Here is a 16,599-nt window from a genome sequence, read left to right as displayed (position 1 = left end):
AGCAATTTCCTTCACCCGCCTAGTGAGGAGGGTAGCCGCCACCGGCAGCAGCAGCAGGACATGAAGCAGACCCTGCACCAGCAGGTGGTGGCCTACTTGGACAGCAATTTACCACCTGAGGTACAGGATCCCATGGACTACTGGGCAGCCAAACTTGATGCGTGGCCGGAGTTTGCAGTAGAGAAGCTGTCCTGCCCAGCCAGTAGTGTGGCAGCAGAGCGGGTGTTCAGTGCGGCGGGGGCCATCGTTACCCCCAGGAGAACTCGCTTGTCCACCCGTAATGTGGAGAGACTGACCTTTGTCAAGATGAATCAGACTTGGATCGGCCAGGATTTCAACTCACCAATGCCTAATGCATCAGATTAGATCAGCCATGACGCCTCTTCCAAACGTTGAGAAATGAGTCTGGGTTCTAACTACCTCCCTCAGCTACTGTTCTAATGCTGCCACCCGCCTGATGCCACACATCTGCTGCTAGTTGCACCATCTGCCTCCTTCCATCTTTACCAGGGACTGGAATTGTCCGCCACCTCCACACTATATCATGGTGCCACTCTGCGGGCTCCTGCTGCTACTCATGCCACCTTCACACTATATCACTGTGCCACTCTGCGGGCTCCTGCTGCTGCTACTGATGTCACCTTCACACTATACCATTGTGCCACTCTGCGGGCTCCTGCTGCTGCTGCTGCTACTGATGTCACCTTCACACTATACCATTGTGCCACTCTGAGGGCTCCTGCTGCTGCTGCTTTTGATGCCACCTTCACACTATACCATTGTGCCACTCTGCGGGCTCCTGCTGCTGCTGCTTTTGATGCCACCTTCACACTATATCATTGTGCCACTCTGCGGGCTCCTGCTGCGGCTTTTGATGCCACCAACACACTATATCATTGTGCCACTCTGCGGGCTCCTGCTGCTGCTGCTGCTACTGATGTCACCCTCACACTATACCATTGTGCCACTCTGCGGGCTCCTGCTGCTGCTGATGCCACCTTCACACTATACCATTGTGCCACTCTGCGGGCTCCTACTGCTGCTGCTTTTGATGCCACCTTCACACTATATCATTGTGCCACTCTGCAGGCTACTGATGCCACCTTCACACTATATCATTGTTTCACTCTGCGGGCTCCTGCTGCGGCTTTTGATGCCACCAACACACTATATCATTGTGCCACTCTGAGGGCTCCTGCTGCTACTCATGCCACCTTCACACTATACCATTGTGCCACTCTGCAGGCTCCTGCTGCTGCTGCTACTGATGCCACCAACACACTATATCATTGTGCCACTCTGAGGGCTCCTGCTGCTGCTGCTTTTGATGCCACCAACACACTATATCATTGTTCCACTCAGTGTAAAAAGAGTGCACTCTTTGATGTTATAGTGGGATCTTGGCCCTCAGCTCAGTCCTTTCGAGCTGGCACAGACGTTACCTTGTCAGGCTGCGTTCCCGCTTCGCTTATTTGGGGAAGTTGGCCTATGTAAGTGCACATGGAAGTGAAGAGTGAACGATTCTAAGAGCCGCGGCTGTCATGTGCGTGTCATACTAAAACACAGCATTGTTTGAAGACCAAACCACGCTCCCTATGCATAATTAAGCAAGGCACAACATTCTACAACACCCTACAGGCTCTCTGCAGCCAGGAAATGCCTGTTTTTTAACGTGATTCGTTTTGATTCGATTCGGGTCGAATCAAATTTTTTCGAAAAATTCGGCGAATCGGGTCGAAACGAATTTTAACAAATTCGCCCATCTCTAAACATGACTATAGTTGGACAAGCTGTAATTGGTCAATAAGGACAGAATTTTACAATGGTTATTTAATCAAAACTTTTATTTAAAGAATAGAGATGACCGAGTATACTTGTCCGAGCTTGCATACTCAGTAGCATACTCAGAACGGCTCGTTGCTTGGACGAGTATTTCCCCTGCTCGAGATCGAACATTTAATTAAGAAAAGACAGTGAAGAACAGTGAAGAATACAATTAAAACAGTGAACATAGTGAACACAGTGACCACAGGATCATTTAAGTGAAGAACACAGTGAAAGAACACAGTGAAGAACACATTGCATATGTTCCGAACATCTGCTAACTTATCCGAAGACACGAGCGCCGAACGGTGGAGGAGTGGAGAGGGCATCATGGAGGCTGGATCAGGCATGCAGGAGCGGAGGCTGAAGTGGAGCAGAGCGGGGGCTGGAGCAGGCATGGAGGAGCGGAGCGGGGCTGGAGCGGGCATGGAGGAATGGAGCGGGGACTGGAGCGGGCATGGAGGAGCTGAGCATACTATGTGAAGAACATTATGTGTGAAGAACACATTGCAGATGTGCACGGAGCGGAGGCTGGATCAGGCATGCAGGAGCGGAGGCTGAAGTGGAGCTGAGCGGGGGCTGGAGCAGGCATGGAGGAGCGGGGCTGGAGCGGGCATGGAGGAGCGGAGCGGGACTGGTTCGGGCATGGAGGAGCAGGGGCTGGAGCGGGCATGGAGGAGCGAAGCAGGGGCTGGAGCGGGCATGGTGGAGCGGAGCGAGGCTGGAGCGGGCATGGAGGAGTGGTGCGGGGGCTGGAGCGGGCATGGAGGAGCGGGGGGCTGGAGTGAAACGGAGTGGGCATGGAGGAGAGGAGCGAGGGCTGAAGTGGAGGCTGGAGCGGAGCGGGCTGGAGCAGGACCAACAGTCCTACCCTGATCACATCACAGCCCAGCCCGAGCACAGAAAGACAATGAAGAACACATTGCACATGTTCCGAACATCTGCTAACTTATCGGAAGACACCGGTGTTCTTCACAATAGTATGTGAAGAACATTATGGGGAAGATTTATCAAGCAGTCTGAAAGTCAGAATATTTCCAGTTGCCCATGGCAACCAATCACAGCTCAGCTTTCACCAGTGCTCATGAATATTTTAAAGGGGAGCTGTGATTGGTTGCCATGGGCAATTGCAAATATTCTGACTTTCAGACTGCTTGATAAATCTGCCCCTATGAGTGAAGAACACATTGCAGATGTATGGAAACATCTGCAATGTGTTCTTCACACATATTGTTCTTCATATACTATTGTGAAGAACACCGCTCGGTGCGCGTGTCTTCCGATAAGTTAGCAGATGTTCGGAACATCTGCAATGTGTTCTTCACTGTGTTCTTTCAATGTGTTCTTTCAGTGAAAATTGCTTGCGTCTCCCATTGACTTCAATGGGGCTCGTTATTCGATACGAGCACTCGAGCATCGGGAAAAGTTCGAGCACTCGAGCATTTTAGTGCTCGCTCATCTCTATTAAAGAAACTTTTTAGTTAAGATTTTGAAGAATCAAGACCCATCTGTAATAATTATTCAATTTTCTATGGATGTGGGACACAATCTTACTGTGAGCATGGTAGCAGCTTCCAAAGTATTATGGCTGTTGGAGGACTAATAGTTACTGGTGTTTGCTGTTATAAATATCAATATGACAATATGACAAAACAACCACAAACAGTTTCGGGTCCACACTTTCCTCTCAAGAGACTCAAAAAATCCATAATCCCCTGATTTCTGCAGCAGTTAGGAATTCTTGGATGAATGGGACCAAAGGTACTTTCCATTCTTAGATTATAGTTTTATTTAGAAGAATACACAGGATGGTCGAACATGTAAAAAATTACATAAAAAGGACAGGATTTTAGAAATTGCCACCGAACCGGATATAGACAAGGACAGTGTTTCTTACAGGTGGAGGGAGGAAGACAGGGGTATGAGGCTCCCTCCACCTGTACGTCCGGTTGCCAGCAGCACTATGGGTAATCAGCACCCGAAACTTTATCACATTCGTCTTTAACCCTTTCTTTGGTTATATACCTCAGCACTTGCACTTTAGACACATACAGTTGTGTTCGCACTTGAGCACGAGGAAGTATCCCTTTCCTAGCACCAACCATTCATGGGTACTTAACTACTTGTTTTTTATATGGCTATGCTGTACGCCGGTATACATACTTGTTTACATATCATATCTTCTTTTGGACATACACACGTGTTCATTCATAGTAATTGATAATAGAGTGTTTGGGAGGATCTATTGGGCACCACTGAGTGCTTTTTGCAGGTGGTTAGACTGTGTGAACCCACACCAGGGTCGCCAGGTGTTGTTTCATGTACATTACATGTTTTAAGTGATTTTAAATGTATGTCTCACTGTTTCTCTGTTTGGATCTAAATAAAATTGATATTGTTTTGTTATAGACGAGCTATATTGGTGCATCTTGTCTTCTTGTTGGTTTGCTAATAATCAAAAAATAACAATAGCAAGATTTTTTTTATAACCGTATTTTTATTTTTAAAAATACATATATTTTATACAAAATAAAAAAAATTAAAGGAATAAGGAAAAACAAGTGGTGCAATCTGATTCACCGCTCACATCACAATGGTTCTAGCATAAGCATGAAGGAATACTACATCCATTCACTAACACACGTCTGCTACATCTATTCACTCACACATATAGTGACCTGCAACATCCATTCATTCACACATAGATCTGCTACAACCATTCACTAACACACACACACACACACACCTCTGTTACTTCCTTTTACTCACACACAAATCTGCTACAACCTTTAACTCACACACACATTACCCTGCTACATCAATTCACTCACACATAGATCTGCTACAACCATTCACCAACACAAACAGCTCTGTTTTATTTATTCACTCACACACAAATCTGCTATATTAATTTACTGACACACACAGGTCTGCTATATCCATTCACCCCCCCCCAACCACACACACAGGGCCCTGCTACATTCATTCACTCACAAATAGATCTGTTAAATCCATTCATTAACACACATCACAACACATCAACTTTGTTACATTCATTCTATAACACAAACAGCCCTATTGTATCCATTCACACATACAGATCTGAACCTTCTACAGAAGATAGAGTATGAAATGGAAAGTGATAAACAATCACCCACAATCACCCACAATAAATAAGTTTGATTTTTTTGAAAGGCCAAGAAGTTAAAGGAGGTGGTACATTTTTACGCCCTATAGCATTTGTACCTCATTTTATGCAAAGATTATTGTCGGTAAAGAAGTACAGGTGCTGGGGGCCCTCATAATCCTAAAAATGGGGTCTTGTCCCCATTGGATTGCTGGAAATAGCTACAATGCCCATCTATTTCTAATAGTCCCCAAAAAAATGAATGTGTGACCTGCCACCCACTGGATGGGGACAGGACCCAGGCTCAGGAATATTACTATTCTAAGTACAACCCTCATTGAAAGTAAAGGGTGTTTGATATTTTTCATCCAAAAATTATTTTTAAAAAAATGGAATGACAATGAAAGGAACATAACTCAAATATTCTCTAAGACAAAGAATTTGAGCAGTAGAAGACATGCAGTGGCTGGCGTCAGAAGGACTTTATGGACACTATTGCCACCATTAGTACAGATAAACTTGACTTTGGTTGATGTTCCACCAACTTCTTGGGATTGGCTGCCCAGATCACAGAAGGATTTTGTTGAGCAACCTCGAAGAGCTATCGACGATGAGATTGAGCCTGAAAAAAGACACATTTTATTAAAAAATACACATGCCGAGTAGAGATGAGTGGACCCAATGTTCCCATTGGGTTTGTGTGATGGGCTCCCTAGCCAATAATAGCTAAGGCTAGTTGTTAAGGTTCCCCCTGGTCAATCATAGTCATGGCTAGTTGCTAAGGTTCCCCCTGGTCAATCATAGTCATGGCTAGTTGCTAAGGTTCCCCCTGGTCAATCATAGTCATCACTAGTTGCTAAGGTTCCCCCTGGTCAATCATAGTCATGGCTAGTTGTTAGGGGCATCTATTTTCTGGATTGGCTTTTCGGCCACCAATCCAGCAATATATTCAGGAAGTGTGGCCGAACTCGAACCCAGAACCAGAAGCGGAACATCGGGTCCGCTCATCTCTACTGTAATATCAAGTGCAATTTGTATAATGTTTATTTCAGAGAGAAGCTGTTACCCAGAGCATTTCTTTAGCTAGCTTTGTGTTACTAATATTTTTTTTTCCCATCCATAATAAATAATAAGAATAATAGTAGAAAAATCCAATATCCTGCATTTTAAACTTTGGCCACTTGGCTTATTATTATTCTCACACAATAGGAACAGGTTAAAGGGAAGATCTACATCAACTCAAAGTAAATAAATTATAACCTTTAATAAATTATTAAAATAATGACAAATATGAGCGCTACACCGTCAGCTAAACAATGGGGCAGATTCACTTACCGTCGCATGCATGCCGGCGCGGTGCGCCACAAGCCCGGGGCAATTCAGCGCAAACCGGTAATTTTCGGAAAACCCAACGAAAAATAGTGATTTGGGCCCTTAGTAAATGACCCCATTGTGTCGTACCAACGTCCAAAATATACAAATTAGCTGAAACCTCAGTAATCCCGGAAAGTCTTGGATAATTTAAAGGAAAAGTATTTATGTAACAGACTTCCTAACGGTGAACAAAATCTGAAGTTGCAGGAGTCATCGGATTTGTCCAGTATCTTTAAACATGTGTCCTTGATACGCCCTTGAGACTCTTCCTGGTACCCCTAAAACAAGACTCCCGCCATGACAAGGGCAGTATTAATGTACTAAACTCTAAACACTATTCCCTTTCAGGCAAATTAGAGGGATGGACGGGCGCACACTAATGAATAGGATTCCATAAGGTAAGTGTAGGTAATTAGCCAAGGGCTACATACCTACCATCTACATAGATGGTAGATGAAGGGACCAGAATGCGTTTCAGGGATTAACAGATGCCCCATTCTTAAGTGGAACTTCTCTGGTTCCTGGTTTTTGTCCGGCATGTGTCCAGGATACTCACTAAGGATAGGCTAATTACCTATACTTACCTTATGGAATCCTATCCATTGGTATGTGCCCGTCCATCCCTCTAATTTGCCCGTTATACTCAAGCTGGTCTGGTACCCCAGACTCGAAGTCCAAGACGTAGGCTGCTACCCCGGACACCCCCTGATGTAAACACATACTAGAGTTGTGCCTTAAGTCGTGCACATCTACACCACGTGATCTGACTTCAATATTTATATTCATTTGTCCATCATCCTATGAGCGCTTTCTCCCAATCTCTTCCTCTGCCTATTTCTCGGCTATCCCCTTCATCGAGGTATATCCAACGTGTTTCTTCCATCAAGGGAAATTCATTGAGGGGAAACAAATAGATGAGATAGATCTAAATTTAGTATAAGGTTAAAATACAAGATTAGGGTAAAAGAACAGGTGATGATGTGAATCCACTGATAGGAGAGGAGGAGGGTTGACCAAACTCAAACTGCAAAGTTTGGGTCCAGGTTTGGCTTAAACCCTAAGCCAATAACACCCAGATAACATCCCTTTAACCTGCCTGGAATCCTGTTTACCATGTAAACCCAGAACCTTGTTTATCTGACTTGTTAGCCCTATCTGTGTCTATGTTTATCTGCTCTGACAGAATAAATATTTCTTTGTAACCCTAAAAAGCAGTAGTGGATTATAATATAGGCAGATTGGGTGGTAACTGGGGCCCAAGCCTTCTAGGTTGCTCATGGCCACCAAAAACCACCCACAAAATGTTATACTAAAAAGGACCTTCACCCATGAAATCCTCGTACACCTCAATACACATCTTCACATGAGCCATTTCAGGACCTTTGAAGGTCCTACAAAGGTCCTGAAATCACAAATTTAAAGCAGACAGAAAGGAGGCACCCTCCATTTCCCAAGAAGCTGATTCTAGTTCCATATATTAGTAGGTAGTAGGTAGTCGGTAGTGAGCCCATAGTCCATGACCGTCTTATGATCCGCCCCTGATGAGAAGTCTTTTCTTTGAGCCTTTAATATAAATAAGTAGCATCACAGAGGCTACAATTTCATTGGTTCTCCATTATTTTGGATTGCAAAAAGAAACAATTTTTGTTACCTGTTACTTTTGTTGTTTGTAGTAGACACACACTCTCATCCCCTCTGCATTGGATGGTTTTTGGGGAGTAGCACCAGGTAGAGTCAGCAGATACACAGGAGGGGCAGATCACTCCGTTTGGAATAGAGCTTTGTGTTGGAACTGGAAGCAAATAGAAAAGCAGATGTAGATATATACATAGTATGTATGCTCATTGTATATGCAATATTATGTTTTTCTTATGTAAGTGAAGAACTTTTAAGCATTGTTCTACCCAATAGGCCTATAAATCCTAAAAGGAAACATATATTACACTTAAAGTAAATCTACCATTTGTTTTTATGCATTGTGAATCAAACATACCCTGAGAGTACTGTAGCTACAGTAATGCAGAAACATATCTTGTTTAATCCCAGATCCGAGTGGTTTTACTCAAAAAACTATGAAAAAATTCAGGACCTTAGGGAAGCTGGGTGCCGTACAAAAACACATTACCTGGACCTTCCTTAAAGGAAACCTACCATTTGGTTTGATGCATTATAAAGCAAATATACCTGGAGAATGCTGTAGCTACACTGATGCAGGATCATATATTGGTTAATCCCTGAGCTGAGTGGTTTTGCTGAAAAAACTATTGTAACATTCAGAACCTTGGGAAAGCTGGGTCAGCATGGCTGCCTAGATCACAGAGCTTGTAATTACAAATGGAGGTTAGTCAAGCATGACTAATCAACCAGAGCTGGATCACTCTGGGGGATGGTGCAGCAATTGATTATTCTGTCTGGCAGGGAGAAGAGTGATTGCATCATCATCTCCTGCAGAGAAAAACTCACATGCTAGGACAAGCACTGAACCAAGCACTGAAGGAGCCATAGAAGCGACAGAGCTTCATTATCATAATGTTATATCTGTTTTATCAGCAAAACCACTCAGCTCAGGGATTAACCAAGATATGATCCTGCATCAGTGTAGCTACAGCACTCTCAAGGTATGTTTGCTTCATAATGCATCAAATCAAATGGTAGATTTCCTTTAAATGTTCACATAGGACTGATGAACCTGATCTGGATGACTCATGCACAGCAGCTGGGGTGTGATGCAGGAATTGATTACTTCTGCCTGTCAGGGACAACACAGTGATTACATCATTCTCTGGAACAGTGCATAATTAGAGTATGATGAGGAGCGCCGGGGAAGTCACTTGAGCGACTTAGCGTCATTATCATAATTTTACAATTATTTTTTCAGCAGAACCACTCAGTTCAGGGATTAAACAAGATATGTTTCTGCATCCGTGTAGCTACAGCATTCTCATGGTTTACAATGCATGAAAGCAAATGGTAGATTTCCTTTAAGATTTTTCTGATGATATCTTGTAGGAGAGTTGCCAGTTTCTCCAGTGGTGCAGGAAAAACTCAGGAACTGGTGGCACCAAATGTATGACTTTTTGACTAAAATCTGACAAATGCGCTTCAGACATTGACATTTCATGTGCCAACATAAAAAAAAACCACATTGATGAGATGTCAAAGCTACAACAATAAATCTGCATCAAAAATCCAAAGACCATCCAAAGGTAAGACACTTGGCTCCTGATAAATGTGGTCCATGGAGAGCAGCAATAGCAAAGTGCAGAAGTCATGGGGTCAGCTATAAAGTAAGGTAAGGGAGGACATAAGGAAAAAAAAACTGGAAAAAATGACTTACATTCGGGAATACTTGCAGTACAGTTATCAGAGCTACAACATGCAATGACCATCCTGATGTGTCCTTTCTTTATGCTTATGCTGCCATTAAAGCCACATTCAGATAAAGGAGCACAAGCCTTGTGCAACAACGCCGAAGTTTTTCCACCTAAAAATAAACATAATAAACATAAAAAAGAAAATTAAAAAAAAATTGAATATGGTTCTTATCAGCCGATATACATCCCCCATAGACTGCAATGGGCGCACGGCGCCCAACGGGAGTGGTACGGTGCCGCACAAGTGGAGCACCGTACCGCTCCGTACCCCGTAGAAAGATAGGACATGTCCTATCTTTCTCCGTAGTACAGCACCGTGCTCCATATGCTCCAGAGGCTGCATGAGCTCAGATCTAATCTCCCTGTGTGTGTTTAAAGGGAACCTGTCACCAGGAGACCCATTTTTAGCACCCCCCCCCAGGAGGGGGAATTTTTAGGATTGGGGTGGGGTAGAGAGGTAGGAGCACACAGGTCTGTGTATCGCTATTATCCAAGTATCCAGTAGTTTTCAGTATTCATTCAGACCCTGTTCAGGGCATCTAGATAATAAGCTATTGCCCCAAACCCCTGATGATGCCATGCTAGCTGGCGGAACATGTCGTGGGGGGGGGGCAATCTTAGGTTTTAAAGCAAGGAATGAGAGACGGCCACAATATACAGCCAACTGAGGTAGCCACCAGAACAGGGGTTAAATGGGAAGCAGGCTGCTGAGAGGGAGGACTAGGAATAGTTAACAAGCACCAGAGACTACAGGACGGTAGCGAGTAAGTGATCTATACCCAAATAGTCGAATACAGTGGATGCTATGTGTTATACATGTGATAAAGGAGAACAGGGGTTAATAATCACTTGTAAAGCAAAGAGAGAAAAAGAAATAAAAGTTACATTTTAGTTAGCACAAAAAAGGTTAAATTGGCCTTTTGGCATTGTTTGTTATGTATTGTTACTAAGGGGCACATTGCAGTCCCTTTCTTGAAGTATATTACAAAATGTTCACAACACTCTCCCCCCCCCCCCTAATATCAAAAATCTTCTAAAATGACGGTTATGGTTTAAGTATTGATGTAAGAATAACAAGGTTCATATACTGTAACAGGATTCTTTAGTAAATTCCAGAGACGTCCCGACCTTGTCCTGCTCACAGGTTCTAAAATTGTTACACTGTGTCGGTATAGATAACACGCTTCAATGGATCGGTGATTGGTGCGGGGCCAAGCATTGTGTGAACTGGATACAAATGTATAAATAATTGGCAGGGACAGGTCTGAAATTTCTACAGGTTCTGAATGTAAACTAAAATATTACACAGCAGCCGAGACACGGACCCTGCCAAGGTCCACCCTACACACTTCCTGATCCCCCATAAAGAGAGACCCCGGACCCCGGACATGTCCCCAGACCAATGGATCACTTATGGTTGTGAATGGTATTATCTTCTAGAATATTATTAGGATCAATGTTACATTGGTGGGTCAGAGCGTTCACACCCCCACTCGATGCCTGACCACTCCACTCTCTGTCATGCCCAAAGTGGTGGCCAAGGTAGAAGAGCCTCAAACAGGTGGTGATGGGGCTTTATACATGTCTTCTACCCCAGAAAACTGGTGGAGAAGGCAAAGTATATTTCACCCAAGGACACCTGGGAACTGGCATCCATGGGAATTATAAAATTACAGGGCAGTGATGGCGAAGTGCCCAAACTACAACCAAAATCCATTTATTTACCGCAAAGCAAACATTGCATTTTAAGCAGTAACTTATTGCTATCTGTTCTTCCTCATCTTTCAATCGTATCGGCCCCTGAGGCCCCCAATACAGTTGAAAGAAGGAGCGAACATTCAGAATATCATTGTAGCTTCTCACCAGGGTCTCTCTCTACATAAAGGATGGTGGGTCCAGCAGGATGATGTACAAAGATACTGCAGTTCTGTCACCACCTTCTCACTTTTCCTGCAGTTCCAAACAGCCAATGAATTATCGTTTTAAAATAGCGCTGATTGTAGCATCTATTAAGTTGCCTGGGACTGCAGGAAGGTTTGGTTAAATTTGGTCCTGTTTGGTGCACTCTGTCTTGGGGTCAATGGCCTGAGTGCCCACAGAAAGGGCTCTGAGTGTTACCTTTGGCACCCGTGCCATAGGTTCGCCACCACTGTTATAGGGGGGGAGGGGGGGACTAGTGGTGTGTAGGGATAGAGTGGTGAATCCCTTGTAGATGGGTGCAAAAATCCTATGAAAAACAAAAAAATAAAAAGAACAATACTATAAAACAGTAAAATGTACTCACTGATACTGGTTTCTGTGTATGTGGAGCCACACAAGTGGTTTGGAGGACAAGTCGCACTGTCACCGGAGCATTCGGAGCTTTCAGACGTGCACTGAATACACGAAAGAGCGTAACCTGCAGAGACGTCATCACCACATCAGTTTTAGTATACCGTATATACCGTATATACTTGAGTACAAGCCGAGCTTTTCACCACATTTTTTATATACTTCAGTATATTAAATAACATAAACTTAGTACTTACCTCTGGTGCTCCCCACAGCTCCTCCTCCCTCTGGGCTTCATGTGTAACAGCGTGGGCAGAGATGGCTCCTTGCGCTCGGCTCGTGCACACCCTAAGGCGTGTCCGTGTTGCAGCTTGATGACATCATAGAGTGTGCACCGGCAGAGCACATGAAGCTAAGAGGGAGGTGGATCTGCAGGAAGCACCGAGGGGAAGTACTACGTGTATTTTTTTATATAACCAGGGGCATTTCAGTCGTAAGGGAGGCTGTAGGGCTGTTGGGCATTTCATTACTGGGGGAGGCTGTGACCTAGGCTTATACTCAAGTATATGCAGTCATTTTTTTCCACTTTTTTAAAAATAGTTTTCACACTTTCAGAACCAGCCTATTTTTGAACTTTTTTCTTACAACTGTAACTGTTTTATTTTGTCCCAATTTTTTACATATTTAGTAGGTCCAGTTGCCTTTTGAAACAGCGCTATATTTGGGGTGCATAGAACCTATGGAATTACCTTTAGTGACCCTTTCTATGGGAGGATGGAGATAAATATTATTACTTTTAGTCTCACTAGAGACCAATGGCTTCTTTAAATGATATAATGGGCAGTCATTCCTGCCAGTCATGAATAGCATTGGCACCCAGAAAAGTGGCAGAAGGAACCCCCCTTCTTCCATGAATACTGTTGGCACCACAATGATTACAGCAACATTTAAAGGGTTAAATGGTTGTGATCAGTGTGAGCAATTACTGCAGCCAAAATAGCAGCAGCAGTTACCCACTGATCAGTCCACATAGATGTTATGTACCTGCTCACCTGGATGAATTATTATTATTATTATTATTATTATTATTATTATTATTATTATTATTATTACTATTACTATTACTATTATTATTATCATTACTAATGATAGTTAAATTAATAAAAAAAACTTTATTGTTTCTGCTTTTATTTTTAAAACAATTACTATAACTATTTTATTACTACTAATATATTTCTATTATTGCTATTTAAATTACTATTATATTACTATTATGTGATTAATATTATTATTATTACTACTAGTGATAATTAAATTCTTTAAAAAAACAATAATTTTATTATTTCTACTATTATTTTTAAAACAATTTTCATAACAATTTTATTACTACTAATATATTACTATTATTACTATTAAAATTACTTTTTTATTACTATTATTTTATAATATTATATATATATATATATATATATATATATATATATAATTGATATTTTAATAATACTAATTATTATTATCATTATTATTATTATTATTATTATTATTATTATTATTATTATTATTATTATGACCAATAATTAATTTGTTACTGAAAGGACAAATGCTCCATACATTACAATTCTTCAGGAAACTTACTTGAAGCTGCGAGAGCTAAGACAAAGCTTAGGCTTCCAATCATGGAGACCATTGTTCTTCTCTCGGAGACCGATCCTATTGTGTGACCGAGGACTTGGCTTGGGACATTTACTTTGTTTTTTAACAGGATATGGGGGGAGCCTAACAATTATAACAGATAATAGAGATTATCCGCTGCTTCCATTGTGTTTTCTTGGTAATTGGAGTTTATCTGCAGAGAAGAGCAAAATTAAAGGTGATTTCCAGTTTATAAAAATGGATCACCCATCAGCAGATTAGATGATTAATATGAGATGGGTGTGGCCCAACATCAGACACTCCCACCATGGGCTCCAGGCCAGTGACATCACATCCATTCATCATGTGGGTGGTCTTCACCTGTAAAAGGGGTTTGACCTAAATAATATTATTGTTCATAGAATAACAAATTATACAATTTCCAATATACTTTTTGTCTCAATTCCTCATAGTTTTGCAGATCTCTGCTTGCTGTTATTCTATAGGAAACTTCATTAATAACTTCCCTAACAATAGCATAGTACAGGGGGATTTTTTAATTTATTTTTTAAAATATAACTATGGATATTAAGGTAGGAATAGTCATTAAAGTGATGCTTCCCTGCTGCCTGCAGATAGGACACTATGTACAATCTGCTCAGCTCCTCCTGCTCTATAACATGATGGCTGCAGATAGGACACTATGTAGAATCTGCTCAGCCCCTCCTGCTCTATAACATGCTGCCTGCAGATAGGACACTATGTACAATCTTCTCAGCCCCTCCTGCTCTATAACATGCTGCCTGCAGATAGGACACTATGTACGATCTTCTCAGCTCCTCCTGTGCTATAACATGCTGCCTGCAGATAGGACACTATGTACAATCTGCTCAGCTCCTGCTGCTCTATAACATGCTGCCTGCAGATAGGACACTATGTGCAATCTTCTCAGCTCCTCCTGCTCTATAACATGCTGCCTGCAGATAGGACACTATGTACAATCTTCTCAGCTCCTCCTGCTCTATAACATGCTGCCTGCAGATAGGACACTATGTACAATCTGCTCAGCTCCTGCTGCTCTATAACATTCTACCTGCAGATAGGACACTGGACACTATGTACAATCTTCTCAGCTCCTCCTGCTCTATAACATGCTGCCTGCAGATAGGACACTATGTACAATCTGCTCAGCTCCTCCTGCTCTATAACATGCTGCCTGCAGATAGGACACTTTGTACAATCTGCTCAGCCCCTCCTGCTCTATAAAATGCTGCCAGCAGATAGAACACTATGTACAATCTGCTCAGCTCCTCCTGCTCTATAACATGCTGCCTGCAGATAGGACACTTTGTACAATCTGCTCAGCCCCTCCTGCTCTATAAAATGCTGCCTGCAGATAGGACACTATGTACAATCTGCTCAGCTCCTCCTGCTGTATAACATGCTGCCTGCAGCTAGGACACTATGTACAATCTGCTCAGCTCCTCCTGCTCTATAACATGCTGCCTGCAGCTAGGACACTATGTACAATGTACTCAGCTCCTCCTGCTCTATAACATGCTGCCTGCAGCTAGGACACTATGTACAACGTACTCAGCTCCTCCTGCTCTATAACATGCTGCCTGCAGCTAGGACACTATGTACAATGTACTCAGCTCCTCCTGCTCTATAACATGCTGCCTGCAGCTAGGACACTATGTACAATGTACTCAGCTCCTCCTGCTCTATAACATGCTGCCTGCAGCTAGGACACTATGTACAATGTACTCAGCTCCTCCTGCTCTATAGCATGCTGCCTGCAGATAGGACACTATGTACAATCTGCTCAGCTCCTGCTGCTCTATAACATGCTGCCTGCAGATAGGACACTATGTGCAATCTTCTCAGCTCCTCCTGCTCTATAACATGCTGCCTGCAGATAGGACACTATGTACAATCTTCTCAGCTCCTCCTGCTCTATAACATGCTGCCTGCAGATAGGACACTATGTACAATCTGCTCAGCTCCTGCTGCTCTATAACATTCTACCTGCAGATAGGACACTGGACACTATGTACAATCTTCTCAGCTCCTCCTGCTCTATAACATGCTGCCTGCAGATAGGACACTATGTACAATCTGCTCAGCTCCTCCTGCTCTATAACATGCTGCCTGCAGATAGGACACTTTGTACAATCTGCTCAGCCCCTCCTGCTCTATAAAATGCTGCCAGCAGATAGAACACTATGTACAATCTGCTCAGCTCCTCCTGCTCTATAACATGCTGCCTGCAGATAGGACACTTTGTACAATCTGCTCAGCCCCTCCTGCTCTATAAAATGCTGCCTGCAGATAGGACACTATGTACAATCTGCTCAGCTCCTCCTGCTGTATAACATGCTGCCTGCAGCTAGGACACTATGTACAATCTGCTCAGCTCCTCCTGCTCTATAACATGCTGCCTGCAGCTAGGACACTATGTACAATGTACTCAGCTCCTCCTGCTCTATAACATGCTGCCTGCAGCTAGGACACTATGTACAACGTACTCAGCTCCTCCTGCTCTATAACATGCTGCCTGCAGCTAGGACACTATGTACAATGTACTCAGCTCCTCCTGCTCTATAACATGCTGCCTGCAGCTAGGACACTATGTACAATGTACTCAGCTCCTCCTGCTCTATAACATGCTGCCTGCAGCTAGGACACTATGTACAATGTACTCAGCTCCTCCTGCTCTATAACATGTTTAGAAATCCAAAAGGAAAAAACGATCCAGCGCATAAGATAAAAAGTACCTCCAAGTTTTATTGTAAACTCCAGACAGGGCAATACATAGAGGAACGCACTACAGCACTGCGTCCAGATGGTAGGCTACAGGCTCAAGCCTACGCGTTTCGAGTGCGTTACACGCTCTTAGTCATGGCTAATGCACACCTGAATGCGGGAGACTGAAGTAGTATGCACAGGAAAGACGTCAGAGGGGGAGGAAACAAAGTCCTGCCCCCAACAATGACG

At 43.1% G+C, this 16,599-nt stretch overlaps 1 protein-coding gene across 1 annotated transcript; it reads right to left on the bottom strand.

The window, feature by feature from the left end:
* Nucleotides 1–5,367: 5,367 nt before the first annotated feature.
* LOC140065859 (phospholipase A2 inhibitor and Ly6/PLAUR domain-containing protein-like) lies at nt 5,368–13,657 on the bottom strand. Its single transcript, XM_072113417.1, has 5 exons — nt 13,606–13,657; nt 11,984–12,097; nt 9,663–9,809; nt 7,977–8,117; nt 5,368–5,573 (listed from the first exon to the last, which is right to left on the bottom strand). Exons 1-5 carry the CDS (start codon nt 13,655–13,657, stop codon nt 5,368–5,370), a joined length of 660 nt encoding a protein of 219 aa, XP_071969518.1.
* Nucleotides 13,658–16,599: the final 2,942 nt, after the last annotated feature.

This window comes from Engystomops pustulosus, chromosome 6 (assembly GCF_040894005.1).
Source record: "Engystomops pustulosus chromosome 6, aEngPut4.maternal, whole genome shotgun sequence".
In the NCBI taxonomy this organism is placed as follows: domain Eukaryota; kingdom Metazoa; phylum Chordata; class Amphibia; order Anura; family Leptodactylidae; genus Engystomops; species Engystomops pustulosus.
The sequence above is the reverse complement of the archived record's forward strand: the minus strand, read 5'-3'. Positions and strand labels throughout refer to the sequence as shown.